At 39.0% G+C, this 21,819-nt stretch overlaps 1 protein-coding gene across 3 annotated transcripts in view; it reads left to right on the top strand.

Moving 5' to 3' along the window:
• PAFAH1B1 (platelet activating factor acetylhydrolase 1b regulatory subunit 1) overlaps window positions 1-18,338 on the top strand; it is a 77,010-nt gene extending 58,672 nt beyond the window's left edge. For all 3 annotated transcript variants that reach the window (XM_043583432.1, XM_043583434.1, XM_043583435.1), the window contains 6 exons: window positions 2,017-2,185; window positions 4,831-4,933; window positions 5,689-5,917; window positions 9,231-9,332; window positions 13,352-13,508; window positions 14,389-18,338. In XM_043583432.1, the coding sequence (XP_043439367.1) occupies window positions 2,017-2,185; window positions 4,831-4,933; window positions 5,689-5,917; window positions 9,231-9,332; window positions 13,352-13,508; window positions 14,389-14,462 (834 nt within the window). In that variant the 3' untranslated portion in view covers window positions 14,463-18,338. The remainder of the gene's footprint in view (window positions 1-2,016; window positions 2,186-4,830; window positions 4,934-5,688; window positions 5,918-9,230; window positions 9,333-13,351; window positions 13,509-14,388) is intronic.
• Window positions 18,339-21,819: the final 3,481 nt, after the last annotated feature.

Genomic DNA, 21,819 nt, shown 5'->3' with positions numbered 1-21,819 from the left:
GAGAGGGAGACACAGAATCGGAAGCAGGCTCCAGGCTCTGAGCCATCAGCCCAGAGCCCGACGCGGGGCTCGAACCCACAGACCTTGAGATCGTGACCTGAGCTGAAGTCGGACGCTTAACTGACTGAGCCACCCAGGCGCCCCATAAATCCAGCAATTTTTTTTTTTTTTTAGTGTTTATTTTTGAGACAGAGAAAGACAGAGCATGAACGGGGGAGGGTCAGAGAGAGAGGGAGACACAGAATCTGAAACAGGCTCCAGGCTCTGAGCTGTCAGCACAGAGTCCGATGCGGGGCTTGAACTCACAAACCGTGAGATCATGACCTGAGCCGAAGTCAGACGCTTAACCCACTGAGCCACCCAGGCGCCCCAAATCCAGCAATTTATAAAAAGGTTAATTAATATGACCCACGTAGGGTTTATCCCAGAGTGCAGGATTGGTGGAAAACTGAATGCTCCCTCCCCCTATTGGGAACCAAGGCCAGGGTGTTCAGTGTCAAACACACTTATATTCATGTTTGTACAAGAGTGCCTTGCCAGCACAGTAAGGAAGAAAAATAAAAAGCATACAGATTGGGAAGGAAGAAATGAAACTGTTTATTTGTAGACAACATGATCTTCTATGTAGAAAACCCAAAGAATCTACAAAAAAGCTACTTAGAACTATGGCTGAATTTAACAGAATCACTGGATGCAGGGTTAATATTCAAGTGGTAATTGTATATCTATAAAGTAGCAATGAATAATTTGAAAATTAAAAATTGAAAATGTCACACAGTCGCATCAAAAAAGCCCCAAAATACTTAAGGATGAATGTAACAAAATATGTGCAAAATTAGAAATCATTTCTGTGTAGAAGTACTTGAATATATGGTCAAAAACTCTGTTTATATTAAGAAGAGTATGTACTTTTTCTGTAAAAGAAATGGGTTTTAGAAGATGGTTTTTCTTAGGTGAGGTTTTTGTATTCTTTTTTACTTTATTATATTACGTGTGTGTCATAAGTTCCTTATAATTGCAAATCTTGTATCTGCTTGGCCATTCCCCTAATGTTGGATAGATTGTTTCCAAGTCTTCAAAATGCATTTTCTAAGTTTCTTTAAATTGGTTGGTATATATCCTACTACTGATAAATTTGAACCTATAATAGGTTTAATGATAAATATAGGAAGAATGGAATCAATCATTTGATTTTAGAGCATGTAATTGGTGTTGGGTAAAGATTGACTACATTTGGCCACCAGAATGAAAGTTTAGTATGTTCTTGAGGTCTGTTTCTAATACTTATTCTTGATAGCTCATTATTTCCATTATCTTAGAAAAAACTAACTTTAAAAGATGTGGCAGTGGCTTCCCATTTTTGCTTCAAAATGACATAATGCATTTGTTAATTTACTTATTCATTGGCAGTAACATCTTGTGAAGTCTTTCCTTTGCCTCTTAGATGTCTGAGTTCTGCTCTGTATTAGAATTGAGCAATCTTGGGGCACCTAGGTGGCTCAATCAAGTAAGCGTCCAGCGTCAGCTCAGGTCATGATCTTGCTGTTGGAGTTTGAGCCCCATGTTGGGCTCTGTCCTGACCCCTCCCTCACTTGCACTGTCTCTCTCAAAAATAAATACACATTTAAAAAAAAAAAAAGAATTGAACACTTTTTATTGTCCCCGAATATTCTACATATAGATGCCTCTCATAACCACCCCCCAGAACTTAAGTCCTTAAATTTATTTGTTTACATGTCTGTTGTCTCCTGTCAGACTGGGAATGGACTTTGTCTTTTGGCTTTATATACCTACCTGCTAGTATTATTAGGTATATGATAGGTGATGTACTAGAAGTGTGTTTTAGTAATTACAACTTCAGTTTCTCTATAGAGAAAAGACCAATTTACACTTGAAGATTGCTATTTCTAAGATAGTTACCCTTTGTCACTTGCTCATACTGGCCTGCTGAGTGCTAATGTGAAACAAGAAAGAAGGGATGGGTTGATGTTAACTAACTTTCTGATTATTTGACAGGTGTGGGATTATGAGACTGGAGATTTTGAGCGAACCCTTAAGGGGCATACAGACTCTGTACAGGATATTTCGTTTGACCACAGTGGCAAGCTTCTGGCTTCCTGTTCTGCAGATATGACCATTAAACTATGGGATTTTCAGGGCTTTGAATGCATCAGAACCATGCACGGTAAGGGGTAGAGGATAATATTTTGATAGTGATTTGTAATGTGACATTCCAGAGAAAAGAATATTGTTTTCTAATAGTGTGTGGGTTCCCTACATTCGATTCTTTTTTTTTTTTTAAATTTTTTTTTTCAACGTTTATTTATTTTTTTTGGGACAGAGAGAGACAGAGCATGAACGGGGGAGGGGCAGAGAGAGAGAGGGAGACAGAGTCAGAAACAGGCTCCAGGCTCCGAGCCATCAGCCCAGAGCCTGATGCGGGGCTCGAACTCACGGACCGCGAGATCGTGACCTGGCTGAAGTCGGATGCTTAACCGACTGCGCCACCCAGGCGCCCCACGATTCTTAATTGTATCAGTGGAAGAGCATATGATGTGTAGCCCGTGGATAAACCACAGTAGTTGAGAGTTGTTTCAATTATAAGGTTTTAAGTATCTCTTAGTGGTTTATATAAAATACTTAATTCGCTTTCAGGAATATTTTTGGATAAGAAAAACTGCTGGGACATCTGTCTTCAAGAAAAAAAGAAAAATGAAGTTATTGGGGAATTTTTTGTTTTGCTTTTCATTTTCTCACCTGGGAAACAAGTTCATAGAAAGTAGATACAGTAAAAGCTGGAACCTAGCATTTCTTGCTCACTTTATAATGTTGTACATACACTGTAGAATGTGAGCTTGCTTTCCTGGTTCTTGTCATAGAGACTATTCTCTGAGGCACTTGGGCTTTGTGGGAAGAACATGGGCTTTAGAATCAGATATCTGGGTTCAGATCCCTACTTGTTTACTTGTGGCATTGGGAAATTTCAGCTTCTTTCATATGCAAGGTAGAGGTAATAATACCTATCATAGGATTGTTGTGAGGATAAAATGAGATCACATACATAAATCATCTTGGTTTAGTATCTGGCACATAAGGGGTGCTCACTAAATAAGGATTTTTGTTGTTTCGTTGACCATGATAAAATTTGAACGTTTGGATTTTGTATAAGGAATACATTCTGTGTTGGTAATAAAAGTTTTTGTTTTTTGTTTTTTTTAATAGATAATTCAGTGATGTAAGCTATGTGTTTACATAGAAAGTGTAATTTGAAGGGTGTGTTTCCCCCCATATTAAATGGGGAAGCTTACCAGTTAAAGGAATTCTGTTGAATCCTTTCATAAAAACTAGTGTTTATGTTTCTTTAAGTAGCCTGTGTCTTGTTGCTCTGACTTAATGAAGAAGGAAAGTAGGAGATAGAGGCCTCCTGTTACGGAATGAGTAAGTCAAGGGAATAAAAGGCACAGTATGAGGAATATAGTTAAAGACACTGTAATAATGTATAGTGACAGATGGCAGCTACGCTTGTGATGAACATAGCATAATGTATAAACTTCTCAACTGAAACTAATGTAACATTATGTGTCAACTATACTCAAAACAATCTTTTTTTTAAGAAGAGTTCTTGGGGTGCCTGAGTGGCTCAGTCAGTTAAACATCTGACTTTGGCTCAGGTCATGATCTCATACTTTGTGAGTTTAAGCCCCGCGTGGGGCTTTGTGCTGACAGCTCAGAGCCTGGAGCCTGCTTCACATTCTGTGTCTCCCTCTCTCTCTGCTCATCCCCTGCTAGCACTCTGTCTCTCTCAAAAATAAATAAACATTAAAAAAAAAAAAAAAAAAAAAAGAAGAGTTCTTTCTAACCATTGTATATGTTCCTTAAAATAATGATATTTATGAGGATTCTCTAGGGCTTTTTCCACAAAGGATAACTAATTAGGAATAATGCATATAGAATAATGCATTTCTTTTTTACCCCCATTAACATCAACAACAAAATTTTTCAAACACTATTTTTTGGGGAAATGTTTACCTATTTTGAGGGAGAAGAGAGAGTGAGTGGAAGAGGGGCAGAGAGAGAGGGAGAGAGGAGCCCATCGTAAGGCTCAATCCCACGAACCATGAGATCATGACCTGAGCCAAAATCAAGAGTCAAACACTTAACCGACTAGGCCACCCAGATGCCTTGGACCAATATTTTAAATATGGAACCAAATGTGGGGCACCTGGGTGGCTTAGTTGGTTCAGCGTCCGCCTTTGGCTCAGGTCATGATCTCACAGTCTGGGAGTTTGAGCCCTGCATCAGGCTCTGTGCTGACAGCTCAGAGCGTGGAGCCTGCTTCGGATTTTGTGTCTCCCTCTCTCTCTGCCCCTCCCCTGCTCATGCTCTCTTTCTGTCTCAAAAATAAATAAAAACATCGTTAAAAAATTTAAATATGAAACCAAATCTCCATTTTTCTTATTCTTCTGTTTAGCTTTGTAAATCTTATCTCCAGTTTATATCTTAGGATATCAACCATGGAAATTTTTGTGTTTTTCTACTGTTCATATATAAACATTCAACATATTAATACATCCAAATGCTAATGACACTGATGTTAAAACAGTTTTGTGGTCCTAAATTGAGCTAGCTGCTGTTCATTGTGGATTATTTTATTAAGTTGCTAATTCCTAAACTTTTTTGTGTGTAAATCCAAAGTTTCTTATCAAATTTATTAAAATCCAGTGTATTTAAAGTTGCTGTGGTATTTGAAATCCCATGGTGAAATCTCATGGTAAACTGAGATTTAATTATGCTATAGATCACTTAATACATTGCTGTGTTATGTTTTAGGCCATGACCACAATGTCTCTTCAGTAGCCATCATGCCCAATGGAGATCATATAGTGTCTGCCTCAAGGGATAAAACTATAAAAATGTGGGAGGTGCAAACTGGGTAAGTAGGTTTGGTTGAAATGGTGTCAGCTAAAGAGATATTAAACAACCAAACGAAATGTGTTCTGAACCAGTTATTTTGACTTTAACCCAAAATAATTATGGTGCTCGTTGTGTTGTATACTGTAAAATGAGGTTTGAATCTCTAAATGTTTCCCAAAAAGGAATAGAGAAATTATTAACAAAAAAAAAAAAAAATTTCGTGTCCTCGAGAGCCATTTTCTATGCAATGGCTTATTATCTCTGTGGTCTTCTTTTAGGTGATTTCTCTATGGGTTGAAATAAAATGTAAATAACATTTGTGCAGGTAGGCCCCTGTTAGGCTTAATTTGGTTGTGCTTAGAATCACACATGATTGTTATAATAAAATCTTAACCTACTACTAAGTAGTTTTACCCAGATTAGTAGAGTATGCCTTTGTCTCAACAAAGCTATAAATATTTTTGTTAGGTTTATTGTGTGTGTTTAGTTTTAGAAGATTTTATTTCTCTCTATATTTTACCTTCTAGAATGTGTTGATTGGTTAGCTCCTTAATGATACTTCCATCAGCTTATTTTGACTGATGTTTGATTTTCCGACCTGTCCCCATCTTTCATTAACCATGAATGTACATTTATTGTGCTGACTCACATATGATTACCCTAACATGGTGCCGTCCTCTTTATTCCAGTACGTACGTAGCTAGTTTTATATTGCTCCTGGGAAGTATCCCAGTGATTGCCATTCATGATGTACATTATTATTTATTTTGACAGCTACTGTGTGAAGACATTCACAGGACACAGAGAATGGGTACGTATGGTGCGGCCAAATCAGGATGGCACTCTGATAGCCAGCTGTTCAAATGATCAGACCGTGCGTGTATGGGTCGTAGCAACAAAGGAATGCAAGGCTGAGCTTCGAGAACATGAGCATGTGGTAGAATGTATTTCCTGGGCTCCAGAAAGCTCATATTCTTCCATCTCTGAAGCAACAGGATCTGAGGTATGTGATTTATATATCATTTCATGATTTGATTGCTGGTATCAGAATCTTAGATAACTTCTGATTCTCAGTTTCAGGGCAGTTAATGCATTGAAAAATCTGTATCCCAGACTTCTGAATCTTGAAACTCTTTACTCTTTTGAACTTGCAGAAATGTTTATATTTTTTAACTAGTGATTATTATTGCTGTCAGCTGACCCGTGATTTGGGCTGGGGATGGTGGACCCGCCTGAAGAGTAAAAGTGGTCATTAAATTTATAAGAAATGCCATTGTTGTAAGAGTATAGCAACTGGTGCAAAATAAAACTTACGGGAGAAGTTAAAAGTTATCTTTTAGAAGAATAGCCTTCTTTAATGAGCGTAATTATTTATAAATTTATGGTGGAATGCAGTTCAGTATTTAAATATTTATTTTAAACAGAATATTTCATATGAAGGCCTCTTGATACTCTTGATCACTAGAAGCACTAGCTGAATCTGTCTGGAGTTTTATTTATTTGTGTGTTTTAAGTTTTTATTTGAATCACCTATCCTCCACCCATCTCCCCTCTGGTAACCATCAGTTTGTTCTCTGTAGTTAAGAATCTGTTTCTTGGTTTGTTGCTCTCTTTTTTCCCCTCCTTTGCTCATTTAAATTCCACATGCAAGTGAAATCTTACGGTATTTGTTTTTCTCTGACTTATTTCACTTAGTATTATACTCTCTAGCTCCATCCATGTCATTGCAAATGGCAAGATTTCATTCTTTTTTGTGGATGAATAATATTCCATTGTGTGTGTATGTATGTATATATATCTTCTTTATCCATTCATCAGTTGATGTACACTTGGGTTGCTTCCATATCTTGGCTATTATAAACAATGCTGCTGTAAGGGTGCATGTATGTCCCTTTGAATTAGTGGAATTTTTTTTTCTTTCTTTTTTCTTTCTTTTCTTTTCTTTCTTTCTTTCCTTTCTTCCTTTCTTTTCCTTTTCTTTTCCTTTTCTTTTCCTTTTCTTTTTTTTCTTTTCTTTTCTTTTCTTTTCTTTTCTTTTCTTTTCTTTTCTTTTCTTTTCTTTTCTTTTCTTTTCTCTTTTCTTTCTATTCTTTGGGTAAATACCCAGTAGTACAATTTACAATTACTGGATCATAAGTCGTTCTATTTTATACTTTTTGAGGAACTTCCATACTGTTTTCCAGAGTGGCTGCACCAGTTTGCATTCCCACCAATAGTGCAAGAGGGTTCCCCTTTCTCTATGCCCTCGCCAACACCTGTTGTTTCTTGTGTCTTTTATTTTAGCCATTCTGACAGGTGTGAGGGGATACCTCATTGTAGTTTTGATTTGCATTTCCCTAATGATAGTGATGGTGAGCATCTTTTCATACGTGTGTTGGCCAACTGTATGTCTTCTTTGGAGAAGTGTCTGTTCACGTCACCTCATTTTTTAACTGGATTTGTTTTTTGGGGTGTTGAGTTATGGAAGTTCTTTATATTTTGGGGGTACTAACTCTGTATCAGATATGTCATTTTGCAGATACCTTCTCCCATTCGGTAGGTTGCCTTTTTGTTTTATTGTTTCCTTTGCTGTGCAGGAGCTTTTTATTTTGATATATAGTCCCAGTAATTTATTTTTGCTTTTGTTTCTTTTTCTTTGCCTCAGGGGACCTATTTAGAAAAAAGGTGATACAGCCAGTGTCAGAGAAATTACTGCCTATGTTTTCTTCTAGGAGTTTTATGATTTCAGATCTCATATTTAGGTCTTTAATCCATTTTGAATGTATTTTTGTGTGTGGTGTAAGAAAGTGGCCCAGTTTCATTCTTTTGCATGCTGCTGTCCAGTTTTCCCAACACCATTTGTTGAAGAGACTATATTTCCCTTTGGGTATTCTTTCCAGCTTTGTCAGAGATTCATTGACCATATAATTGTGGATTTGTTTCTGGATTTTCTATTCTTTTCCATTGATCTGTATGTCTATTTTTGTGCCAGTACCATAGTGTTTTGCTTACTACAACTTTGTGATAAAACTTGAAGTCTGGAATTGTGATGCCTCCCCAGCTTTGCTGTTCTTTTTCGGGATTGCTTTGGCTGTTTGGGGTCTTTTTAGACATTTTAACAATATGTGCTCAGTCTGTGAACATGGAATATCATTCCATTTCTTTGTGTTGTCTTCAATTTCTTTCACCACTGTTTTCTGGTTTTCAGAGTACGGATCTTTCACCTCTTTGGTTAGGTTTATTCCTAGGTATCTTATTATTTTTTGGTGCCATTGTAAATGGGATTGTTTTCTTAATTTGTCTTTCTGCTGCTTCATTATTGGCTTTTAGGAATACAACAGATTTCTGTACTTTTTTTTTTTTTTGGTATCCTGCAACTTTACTGAATTTGCTTATCAGTTCTAGAAATTTTTTGGTGGAGTCTTTTGGGCTTTCTACTCAGGAGTTTTATATTTCATCATGGTTCTTAATTTTTACTTTTCATGATTTCAATTTTTATGATTAATAACTTAATAAATTACAGACTATTGTTTCTTTGAATAAATTATATGAGCCAAAATTGACCATGTTCCTTTTTTATAGAGACAGTCCTATCGTGGATATTTTAATTATATTTTAATAAATGAATGAAAAGAATCTTCTTCCCCTACCCCCACCCTTCACCCCCCAAAATTATTTTTCTGAAATGAAACTTCTGTAGTAATCTCTTAAATTTTGGCTGGCTGTTTGGTTGCATTTTCAAATTCTTTTTACTGCCCTCTGGTGGTAGTTACTTACCATGTCATAAAGTTGATTCTGGCTTGGATGTTATATAAAGACTGAATTAGTTTTCAGTTTTTTTCTTGATTCCAAAAGTCTTGAGCAATAAATTTATCATCTGTTAGTATCATAAAAACTGAGTCTTAACCTAAATGGAGATTTTCTATTTTCATATTATCTGGGTCCTTCCTGTGTAGCCTACATATGTCAAAAAAGACTTGTGTATTTCGATAGAGGAAAATAAAATGAGTAAGTCCTGGGGATCTAATTGTACAGCTTGGTGACTATAGTTAACAATACTGTGTTGTATATATGTGAAATTTGCTAAAAGGGTAGCTCTAAAGCGGGGGATGGTTATACGAGGCAATGGATATGTTAACTAACCTGATTATGATGATCATTTTACCATGTATATGTATCTCAGTATCAAATTGTGTATAGTAAACATACGCAATATTTATTTGTCTCCCAAAATTGCATTTCTGTAAAATTGAAAATATAGATCATTGTTAGAAGTCATCTAAAGTCTTCACTTAACTTCTTACATGGGAAACTTAATTTTTGTATGTTTTCTATAGACTAAAAAAAGTGGCAAGCCTGGGCCATTCTTACTGTCTGGATCCAGAGACAAGACTATTAAGATGTGGGATGTCAGTACTGGCATGTGCCTTATGACCCTAGTAAGTTTGCATAATATTAACTGCTTCTTTTGAAGCTTACTATGTTTATATTTTGGGGGGTTAGATGCCTTGTGATATCTTACTAAATAATCTGAATTAGTCCAGGCTTTAAAATAACTTCTTTATAAAGATAATTTTTCTTAAACTTTTGTAATTCCATTGTTAACAGTGAAATGAAAGTTATTCCTGTAGGGATGCTTGGATGGCTCACGAGGTTAAGCTTCCAACTTTGGCTCAGGTCATGATCTCACATTTCATGAGTTTGAGTCCCGCATCAGGCTCTCTGCTTCGGATCCTCGGTCCCTCTCTCTGCTCCTTCCCCACTTGCACTCTTTCTTTCAAAAATAAACACTTAAAAAGATAAAAGAAAATTACTCCTGTAGAATGTCATGTTATAAAAAGGATCTACAAAGCCATTAATGCTAGGAGGGAGATCCTAGCTCACTTTATCTTTAAAAATTCTATATCTCCTATGGGGAAAAATAGTATTATTACAGACCCATTCATTTTTTAAAGTGTTTGATTCTATATTTCACTGTATTTAATTTTAATATGAATCCTATTGACATATTTGTTCATATGGTCTTCTTTATTTGTTTTATTTTACCATTGTGACGTTAATGTTGTTACCTAGCTTTACGGCTTAGAAATGTTTATTTAATTTCAGGAGTGCCAGAATTTAATATTAGGATATATAAATGATAGTACAAGATTGTGGGCATTTTTATTTGCCTAAGGGAGCAATAAGGGGATCTGTGGGCATTAACAATTTTTGTTAATTAACAATTTTTGTAATTTGGCATCCGTTTGTTTTAGAGACGTTTTAGGTACTAACCATACCTTGAAGTGATGGTCTCTGTAAGATATGGTAGACACTTTGGAAGTATCATCAAGAATTGATTAGAAAATTAAACTCTCCTCTAACAGTATTCTGAGCTGAGTTCAGATACACTGTATCACTATTTAAAAAGGTGATCTGCAGAGCTACCTGGCTGGCTCAGTTGGTAGAGCATGCGGCTTTTGACCTCAGGATTATGTGTTTGGGACCCACATTGGGTGTAGAGATTGCTTAAAAATAAAATCTTAGGGCACCTGGGTGGCTTGGTCTGACTTTGAGTGTCTGACTTTGGCCCAGGTCATGATCTCACAATCTGTGAATTTGAGCCCTGCATCAGGTTCTCTGCTGTCAGCACAGAACCCATTTCGGATCCTCTGTCTCCCTCTCTCTCTGACTCTCTTTCAAAAATGAATATTTAAAATAAAATAAAATCTTAAAGAAAAGGGAAGCATGTGCTCTCCTCCCCTGTAAGAACAGAGGTCACCTTAATTTCTCCCGAGGTTTCTGGCTCCTGTTTTTCACCTGAAGGATAGTACTTTTTACTGCTTTATTTTGGTGTAGCCATGGAAATGTGATTTTGTATTTTACTTTTAAAATACATTTTGTATTGGGGGCGCCTGGGTGGCGCAGTCGGTTAAGCGTCCGACTTCAGCCAGGTCACGATCTCGCGGTCCGGGAGTTCGAGCCCCGCGTCGGGCTCTGGGCTGATGGCTCAGAGCCTGGAGCCTGTTTCCGATTCTGTGTCTCCCTCTCTCTCTGCCCCTCCCCCGTTCATGCTCTGTCTCTCTCTGTCCCAAAAATAAATAAACGTTGAAAAAAAAAATTAAAAAAAAAAAAAATACATTTTGTATTGGGGCGCCTGGGTGGCTCAGTCAGTTAACCATCCAACTTTGACTCAGGTCACGATCTCTCAGTTCATGAGTTTGAGCCCTGCATCAGGCTTTGTGCTGACAGCTCAGAGCCTGCTTCTGATTCTGTACCTCTCTCTCTCTCTGTCTCTCTGTCCCTCCCCTGCTGACACTGTCTCTCTCTCTCTCAAAAATAAATAAACATTAAAAAAAATTGTTTTAAATAGATTTTGTACTTAACTTTTGTTGAGACTTCTGCCTCTCGTCATTGGTGACTTTTATAGGTCACTACAGTAGAACAAGGTATTTTATTTATTTATTTAAGTTTATTTTGAGAGAAAGTGGGTGCAGGGCAAGGGCACAGAGAGAGTGGAAGAATCCCAAGCAGAGCCTGATGTGGGGCTGGATCCCACGAACTGTGAGCTCATGACCTGGGCTGAAACCAAGAGTTGGATGCTTACCCGACTGAGCCATCCAGGCACCCTGGTCAAAGAATATGTTATGTTGGTCATCTGTCTTTTTTTGTTTTTCTTTCTTCTTTCTTTTTATTATTTTTTTTAAATTCCCCTTGGGTTCTTTTATAAAAGCAGTATGGTTATTTACATTATAGAAAAATTAGAAATATACAGAAAAGCTAAAAGAAGAAAATAAAAATCACCCATATACAGCTCTGTCATACCTAATAAAACCTACCAAGTTTGTTTAAGTTTATTTACTTATTTTGAGAGAGAGAGCAACAGGGTAGGGGCAGAGAGAGAAGGAGACAAAGGATCTGAAGCAGACTCTGTGCTGACAGTAGAGAGCCCAATGCAGGGCTCAAACTCACCAACCGTGAGATCATGACCTGGGCAATGTCATAAACTTAACTAACTGAACCATCCAGGTGCCCCTCTTTTCTTTTTTCTTTTTAATTAATTTTTTTTATGTTTGAGAGGGAGACGGAGTACAGGCAGGGGAGGGGCAGAGAGAGAGGGAGACACAGAATCTGAAGCAGGCTCCAGGCTCTGAGCCATCAGCATAGAGCCTGGTGTGGGGCTCAAACTCCCAGAGTGCGAAATCATGACCTGAGCTGTGAAGTTGGCCACTTAACTGACTGAGCCACCCAGATGCCCCCCCCAACCCCCCACCTGCTTTTTTTTTTTTTAATGTTTATTTATTTTTGAAAGAGAGAGAATCCAAAGCAGGCTCCAGGCTCTGAGCTGTCAGCACAGAGCCCAACGTGGAACTCAAACTCATGAACCATGAGATCATGACCTGAGCCGAAATCAGACACGTAAACCATTGACTGAATCACCTAGGCGCCCCTACCAAGTTTTCTTTTTTTAGTCTAGGGTTGTCCAGTAGAACTCTCTGTGATGATGTTCTGTATCTGTACTATCCATCATTATAGCTACTAGCCACATGCAGCTGTTGAGCTCTTGAAATGTGGCTAATGAGACTGAGGACTCAATTGCTGATAGTATTAATATTTTAGTTTATATTTTAAAAACTACATGTGACTAAATGGCTACCCTGTTGGACTGTTCAGCACCAAGCCATTGTCTTAAATTTCTATGTAGAGGAATATGGTGGATATATATTTGGCTCCAAATAGTTTAACATCTATCTCCTAAGAATAAAGGTGTTCTATATAACCACAATAAAATGATTATACTCAAGAAACAACATTGGGGGGGCGCCTGGGTGGCGCAGTCGGTTAAGCGTCCGACTTCAGCCAGGTCACGATCTCGCGGTCCGTGAGTTCGAGCCCCGCGTCAGGCTCTGGGCTGACGGCTCGGAGCCTGGAGCCTGTTTCTGATTCTGTGTCTCCCTCTCTCTCTGCCCCTCCCCCGTTCATGCTCTGTCTCTCTCTGTCCCCCCAAAAATAAATAAACTTTGAAAAAAAAAAAAAAAAGAAACAACATTGGGGTGCCTGACTGACGCAGTCGGTAGAGCACGTGACTCTTGATCTTGGGGTCATGAGTTTGAGAGCCACATTGGGCGTAGACATTAAAAACATGATTAAAAAAGAGAAAAGAAACTTACCATTAATACTACATATTCACATTTTCTCTAGTTATCCACTAGTGCCCTTTATAACTGTATTGTAGCCACCACCCAGGAGCCAGTCAAGCATCACACATAATATTTAGTGGTCATGCCTTATTAGTTTCCAGTTTCCTTTAATCTAGAAAAATTCCCTACACGTTTTTGGGGGGATGTGGGGTTCTTTTTTGGCATTGATGTTTTGGGTACATGTAGCTTCACTGCTTTGAGTGATGACTGAACTATTTTCTTAGATGCCGTTTAAATATTTTATCCCTTTATTAAGTTGAACACCTTTTGTTTTTAAGGTGGGTCATGATAACTGGGTACGTGGAGTTCTGTTCCATTCTGGGGGGAAGTTTATTTTGAGTTGTGCTGATGACAAGACCCTCCGTGTGTGGGATTACAAGAACAAGCGATGCATGAAGACCCTCAATGCGCATGAACACTTTGTTACCTCCTTGGGTATGTACGAGTAAGGAGATTTCTTAACAAGTAGATTTTGGAGTGCGAGACACAAACAGTTTTATGTAATCATGAGGAATTTTCCAGGTAAGAAATGACCTGTGCTTTCAGGACAGACTAGAGAAGACAGTTTAAAAACTTTGTGGATTCCTACCATTTGTTTTAAATTCTCCTTTCCTTAACTCTCTCTTTCCATCATCAGCCTTATAATAAAAAAAAATTACTTTCTCCATTGCACAACATTGGTTTTGGAAACTAGGATTGTGAAGAGGATGCTTACTAACCACTCTGATGGGTAATTTTCTTCCCCTACTAGTTTGTAAGTTTCTCTAAAGGAAATCTTACTCAGCCTTTTTCCCTCCGGCAGGTTTATACTCTCATGTACTGGGGACTCACTGAATTAAGTCTAATAAACAGCCTCAGTGTCATCTAGACCTAAATCTAGAATATAAGATAGTGAATACATTAAAAATATAATACACCCAGGGTATGATGGATCTAATGATAAAAATAAAGCCTCAGTAGAATAGGGCCAATGCCTACCTCATAGGATTGTTAAAAGAATTAAACATGAATATAATGCATTAGTACTAAGCCTGGAACATAGTAAGTTAAGTAAGTAGATACATTAGAGCTACCCTTGTTGTTAGATTCGAGTGAAACATTCAGCCTTAGTTGGGATGGGGGTAATGGGCGTAGGTATTTTTATTGAAGTGTTAATATAGGATTTAATCATTAAGTCTCAGCTTCGCTAACCCAGGGGTGTATGTGTGGGTGTGTATAGAAAAAAATGAGCATTCCTGGCACGTGGACTTGCTTATTTTGTGGCTTGTTAAAAATTTTATCTGGGTTTAAAATAAGCCTTTTCTTTTTCTTTCAGATTTCCATAAGACGGCACCATATGTGGTTACTGGCAGTGTAGATCAAACAGTAAAGGTGTGGGAGTGCCGTTGATTGAGTCTCATTTGGCCCCTCCTCCCATTTTTCCTCTGGATGCACTCTGATGATACCATGGTTACCCCATTGAGCTCTGTTTAAATAAATATTGTCCTTTCATGTAAATTATTCTGGATGTAGATTGAGCTTATTAAATGTTACACACAAAGTATTCATGCATGGTGAATCCAAATTGTATACTGTAAATTTACATACGTTGTCTAGAAGTACCATAGGGTTTAAAAACCTGGGCTGGCATTGGTCACACCAGGCCTAAGAAGGCAGAAGTTGAATAAATTGAACTAGGGCACTAAATTGAATAGTTGACAGTGTCATTTTATGTTGGATTATTAATTCCTGTTTTTCTTTCTGCTATCTGTTGGTGCCTGACTTGATGGCCTCATTTGGGGAAAAGTGGTGATTATTAGGGCTTTTTCTGAAATGTGTATCTATGTAACATCACTTAAGTGTGCTTAATAAATCTTCTTTAAGGATGTTAGATGATAAGGCTACAATTCAAAATCTTCTGAACCATCTATGTAATTAATGGGGATTACACATTGGAATTTTTGTCATGACACATTTGCCAAATCAATAGGACACATTTGTTTTGGCAGCCTATCAGGCAGAGGCTAGTGGTATATTTATGTACGGAAATGACTGTAAATCTCAAATAAGAAAAATCTCAGCAGCTAATAGCAAATCATTTCTTTCATTTGGGTCCTAATGCTTTGTAAACAGGTTGAAAAACACTGTAATTCTCTAAGCTTCTATTTTTCACACTAGACACACTTGTAGTTGTCTTCTCCATACTGTTAGACTGTGCAGTGACGTGACTCCCAAGTAGAATTTAATCTTCCCGTTGAGTGTGTCATGGTACAAATCACTATTTGTTTTCGATGTTCTTTAGGGATGTGCAATGTGCATTACATAATGACAAATACGGAAAAGGTTATGTTTGCCCATCTGAAGGGAGTGGGAGAAATACAGCAGTTTGTTCTTCAACACAAATCTGATACTGATTTGAACTGTATTTAACTTAACAAGTTGAAAACAAGACAGGGTTTAATGGAGCATGCATAAAAATGTACTGTGTTTTCACCTTTTGTTTATATATAAATGTTATATGGGCCTATCTGTAAGTGGATAAGTCTGTATATGTATATCACACACATACAACCTCCATATCCTTGGGTCCTGGGCTTTCGAAGAAGTGCTAAAATGTACAAGTAGAATAAATTTTGCCGTGGAGTACCATGCTTTAGAACAAACCCTTTTTGATCCTAATGCTTCTGAAAACTAGGTCTGACTCTGTGGGAATTGTTCCCAGCTAAAAGGAAAAGCACCCCCCGCCCCATTTGGCTGTTCAGCATTTTATGCATCCTTGATATATTGTATATGGTGATCCAAAGTTACTACAAGTAGGCTTAAGAGAATTTTTATCTATGACTTTGGAAACAATATTTCATTGCAGATTATTAAATAATTCTATTGCTTAGCTAACCAACAGCTTTTTTTTAAGGTCATTTGAAAAGTTAACAGAACAGTGAAATAACAAAGACAGTTTAACAAAGAAACTTACTCTGAATTGCATTTTATTCATTTGCATAATATGTGATTTTTAAAATGTCCCTTTTTAGTATTTAATGGAAATTTGGTTCTTGAAAAAGACAAAGGGTTAGAGTTAATGTCCTGTAGATACGCACACAGAGACTAGGCCTTACGTTTACTAGAAGCAGCTTTACGTCTAACTTGTGTCTTTTTGTTTGTTTGCTTTGTTTTTAATAATTCCTGAGAGACGTCTCTGGAAGGAAAAGTGTTTTGAGAACTAATGGCTACTTTTGAAGACAAAAATTACAACTTAAGCTAATTCCTTACATACAGTAGAATAACTTTCAGGACAATATTGCCTCACAACCCTGCTCACATTGAGAAGTCTTTTTGTTTGTTTGTTTCTTTTTAGCTGTTCTGACTGGATTTTTCTACAAATGCTATGGAAGATATCTTTGTTCTCGTTTGCTGCTATTTCCTGTCCTATTTTAAGAAATATAAATACATAGAAATGGTGCATCTTAACATTTGTTTGTACATGTATAAATGTCTTGTATTTTAATTCATTTTTAGCATGTAGCAACACGAATTGTTTAAGGGTAAGCCACAACATCTAGAAATCACTCATAGATACGAACAATAAAGGAAAAAAATGGTACCGATTTAGGAGGAAACAAAGCTGCTGTCCACTGGGTTTTCCCCCCTGCAGCACACAGTGACTTTCATTGACAAAGGAGGAGAAACAATATTACTCTGTAAACAAAGTTATCCTTACTTGGGAGACTGCCACAGCCTGCTGCTTAGTTGAGTTACCAGACATCCTCCGTTTAAGAAGCAGCAAACATTGAATCTCAGGGATGGTCCTCAACTGGATCCAAATGTAACGAGCCCTGTTTGAATAATGAAGGGGGGTGGGGGAGAGTGGATCCATCCATAATCCGGAATCGGATGTGCAGCTGTTTCCTGCACTGTTGTTTGACGCTGCCCTGTTGATGCCCTTTCTTCCTGTTTCCTCCGTTTTCTCTGTCTGCTGTCTAACCCTGTGCCTTGCCTGGGATAAGTACAATGATGAGGTTACTGGTTTGGATTGTAAGTAGAGGAATTTATTAACTGGTTTAGAGGTTCACTGCTGCTTTGTCACTTTCTCAATCAAATTGGTCACTTAATTTAAGAAATAAAAAGCTGGTAGAATTGCATCCTCAGATGATTATTTGACTTTGTGTGTGTGAAAAGACATTCCAGTGCCACCCTGATATAATGTGCCCAAGAAGTCCTAGCTGCACTCTCGGAAGTGCGAGCCACAGAAACTGTGGTTTAGACGTTGCTTGGAGAATAGTTGCTTTTTGACATGGCATCTTGCACTTTAGGAGACTAAGACCGTCCTGTTTTGTCTATGTGTGGTGTGACCAATGGTGTGCCCAGAGCACTGCTCTAAAAATCACTAGTGTTAGCAAGTCGTCCAGGCTGTGGAGCGCTCGCTGTAGTCTTCGGAAGCTTTGGCTCTAGATCACCAAGCCCAGTCTCCTTACTGTCAGTGCCCTGCTCTCCTGTTTGCCTCTTTCTGTTTCTGTGTGAACTTCCAGGTAAAATCACGCATTAAATAGTTTTCTTTTAAATTCACTTAAAGAAAAACTATTTAAAAGTAAAGGATATTTTGTTTTGTTGACAGTGGTGGCTTGATAATCCTTAAGCAACTGAAGTTAAAATTGTTGAAGGAAAAGGCACTTAAAATGGTTACTCTTTCTGTCCAGCTGTATATAAGTCCAATGTGTTAATTAATCTAGATGATGCAAAGAAGAATCTCCTGGTAGAGAAGCGACATGTACAAAATTGGTGAAAAAGGTTTTGGTTTTGGTTTTTTTTTTTTTGTTTTTTGTTTTTTTCTTTTCAGTAGGGTGGGGGGGGAGGGCAAGCTGGATTTACAAGTCACAACTGGACTGGACTGGCCTTTTTATCTTTCCACTCTATCATGTAAGTAGCTGCTTTCTTGTCCTGCCTATCCTTCAGGCATCCCTAAAGCTCACTCTGAAGATAGAAACAAACACAAAATCTTCGAGTTAGAAGTTGATCTGACACTGACATGAAGGCAAGCATTGATTTCATATGAATGTTGCAGAGGTGGTGGTGATTGGAGAAAACAGTTCCCAGATTGTAAGAGTTAACTGAAGATATTGACACAATTAAAAAAAAAAATCAGTAAAGGAATGTATATAATATTGCTCTTGTGTTTTACAGTAAGATTTGTTGCTCTCAGACTGTGTAAAACAAAATTTATTCATGTTTTCTGCATATTAAAAAATCCTATTGTACCAATTGGTAAACTATTAAATGCCTATAAAACTAGATGTGATTTTTTTTTTTTTTTTTTTTTTTTTTGTGTCCCTGTGCAGACTTAAAGCTTTTTAGTGGAGTCCTCATTGGAAATGGGGCTGTGTTCAACACCTGTCGTAGAGTAAGATGCAAATTGGTGGCAGGGCCTTGATGGAAGTCTTTTTCTTTAGGGCAGCGGTGGCACTGCCTTTACTGTCTGCTTCCTTCACCTTATTAGATCAGGATCGAGGAGCGGTGGCTGCAGGAGCTCTTGCCATGGTGGTGGACTTGCAGAGCTCAGACTGTTCTCTGAGGCACCACCCTCCCCTCCAGCAGCCCTTTCCGACAGGGACTCATCTGCCCAGGCACCAGAGAGCTGATGATGCCAGGAATGACCTGTTGTAAGCCGCAAAAAAAGTCCCCCCCCCCCCCCCCCCAAGAAGACTTGCCCCTCTTGTGGTCAGGGCCCAGAGATAAGGGTCCTGTCCCCTTTGTTCTATTAATGAATGAGCCTCTTGTTCTGGCCAGTGGTCTTGGATTCTTGGAAGATTCTAAGTACTTTAAATTTGGGTTGAAATGTCAAAATCCTCTTCACTCTTGCCCCAGATGCCCCATGGCTTTCCCTCTGCTTTATACATGTTGCCTATGACCTACCTTCCGTCCCCTACTACCGCTCGGCACCTGTAGTGGCCATGAAGTCTCCAGCCTTTTTCATGTATTAAGGACAAGTTGAATGATGTGGTGGCTCTTTACTTCCAGCCCAGTTGTTTTCTTGCCTTCTGTTGGGAGTAGCCTCTCCCCTACCTCCCCACCCCCACATGGGGAGCTGGGCCAAGAGCAACAAAAGTAATTTGCTTAGTTCGAGTTTTCTGGCTTTTGCAGCTTTTCCCTTTCCCTGCAGGGTTCCTCTTTACCCCCAGCTTAAGATGCAGAAGGTGAGCCTGACCACTTTCCCTAGGGGTAGGGAATCCTAGCTGTAGTGTCAGGATTCTGAAATGCAGGTAGCTATTCAAAACTCACTGGTCTATCACATCAAGCTTCCAGCATTCATAGTTGGGTGTGTCCCCGAGGTAGGATGAGGGATAGGAAATGGAAGACTAGGTGGAGAAATGGTGCTGCATCCTAGATGTGGCAGCTCTGTCGCTGTTTCGGCTTTGGTTTGCGTGCAATTTTTTACTGAGAGACCTACCAGAATTCTCTAGGAAAATGACTCTCAGTGTTTCCCAGCAGGCCAGCAGCAGCACTTGGGAACTCATTAGAAATGCAAGCTCTTGAGCTCCAGCTCAGACATACTCTATCTGAAACATCTATCTGAAAAATCTGTTTTAACCAGCCACCCAAATGATTCTGATGCAGGTTCAAGCTTGAAAACCACTAATTCAAGCAACTTCTTGAATAAGAAATTGGGACGAGTGGCCCCACAGCTATGATGTGAACTCTTGATCGCCATCACTTTGACACGTGGAGTTTTGCCTTTGTGAATATTCTGTATGGTCATTCCTACTTGGGTCGCTAGCCTTTCAATAAAAGTGGAGGGGCTGGCTCCGTTGGAGAAGCATGTGACTCTTGCGGTCGTGAGTTCCAGCTCCATGTTGGGCATAGAGTTTACTTAATTTAAAAAATTAATTTAAAAATAAAAGCGCAGGGGCACCTGGGTGGCTCAGTCGGTTAAGCGTCCGACTCGATTTCGGCTCAGGTCATGATCTCACAGTTGTGGGTTCAAACCCCAAGTGCTGATGGTGCAGAGCCTGCTTGGGATTCTCTGCCCCAAAAAGTGGAGGTGGAGGGACTAGGGGAGGGAAAATAACCTAACATTTTGAATGCTTCTTAGGCGCCAACACCCTTATTTTCAACACACTTATTCTCCCTGCTGGTGGACAGTAGTACATTTCTATGGGCAAGAAAACAGGTTCACTTGAGGTGAGGACATACAGCAAGGGTATTAAGCTAATCTAGAGAGTTGGGACTCAAACCCAAATGCACATGTTCTTTCCTTTATCTGGTTCTGCCCGTGTTAAGCATCTTATTAGCTAAGTGTAAGGACCTTGTGACATCTTTCATTCAACTTGTTAACCTTCAGTAATGCAGGAATGACCCTCATCCCATCCCTGAGGCCCTCTACCACTGGCACCATGTGGGAGGGCCATTAGGAAGGGGTGGAGCTTGGGAATCGGTAAGCAAGGATTATCCTTGCTTACACTTGTAATTTAGGAAAAACTCCTGGGGTGCCTGGGTGCCTCAGTCCGTTAAGCATCCGACTCTGGGTTTCAGCTCAGGTCACAAGCTCGAGTCTCGTGTTGGGCTCTGTGCTGGCAGCTTGAAGCCTGCTTGGGTTTCTCTCTCTCTGCCCCTCCCCTACCCGTTCTCTCCTTCTCAAAAATAAACATGAAAGATATATTTTTTTTTTTAAAGGAAAGCTCTTAAGCCATTCTATAGGAGGTGACTTTATTAGGATAATTGGGTCCTGCATGGTCTGCATCTCGGTGTTATTTTTTTAGTGTCTTTTCTAAGCAATGGGTTTGCCTATTTAGTGGGGGTATTTCAGTTTGCATCTGAGGAGGGCCACTTGTCCTCTGTAGGTGTCCTGATTATGCCTGCCTTGTTTGATTTGACAGTTTAGACTCTGGCAGCAGGAACGTGGAAATCCGCTTATTCTCAGCTTCAGGATATATAGGAATTCCTTGGTGAAGTCCAAGTTCTCCCAATACTCATTTCACAATGGCAGTTTGGAGGGCAGGAGTGGAGACAGATGATACAATCTTAAAAGCTTAACTTGGTGATAATAGTTTTTTTGTTTTTGTTTTTTAAGATATTTAACTTGGAAAAGTAACATGCATATGTTAAAAAACCCAAATACAGAATTTTGGAAAGCGAAAGGCTAGCATGGCATCCATGAGAGAGGGGAGTTGTGGCTCACACAAATTAATTTCAGATCCTGAACAGCTGCCCATCAACACAGACCAGGACCCAAAATGCTAGTTCTCACGCTAACCCTTTCTGGACACCATTCTTCACCCTTTTTAAAAAAAAAAATTATCTGTCAACTAAGATAAGGGAAAAGGGTGGATTTCACATTTAGAGGCTTTTGTTTCCTTTAAACAGTCCCTTGTCATCTGGGTTGTCAAAAGGTAGCAGACAGCACTAATACACGTGAGGGATCAACCATGAAAACAGGCCTCTCAGGTGACTGGTAGGTACAGTGGTAATTAAGCCCGATCCATTCCTCAGGTTTCCAAGACGATGCCCCCATTTGAGAAGTGCCATGAAACACATGGCTGGTGTTCACAGGATAAAGGCTATAGGAAGGAATGTTCAGAACACGACCTTGAGACTGTCAAGGAAAGTGGTGGGGGGTGTGGGGAGCAAGCAAACATCAAGCATCAATGGTGACTCAATGGCATTGCTTAGAAAATTTCAAGGTCGGAGGCGCCTGGGTGGCTCAGTTGGTTAAGTGTCCGACTCTTGATCTAGGCTCAGGTCGTGATCTCATGACTTTTGTGAGTTCAAGCCCCAC

This window comes from Prionailurus bengalensis, chromosome E1, assembly GCF_016509475.1.
Source record: "Prionailurus bengalensis isolate Pbe53 chromosome E1, Fcat_Pben_1.1_paternal_pri, whole genome shotgun sequence".
Taxonomy (NCBI): domain Eukaryota; kingdom Metazoa; phylum Chordata; class Mammalia; order Carnivora; family Felidae; genus Prionailurus; species Prionailurus bengalensis.
The sequence above is the reverse complement of the archived record's forward strand: the minus strand, read 5'-3'. Positions and strand labels throughout refer to the sequence as shown.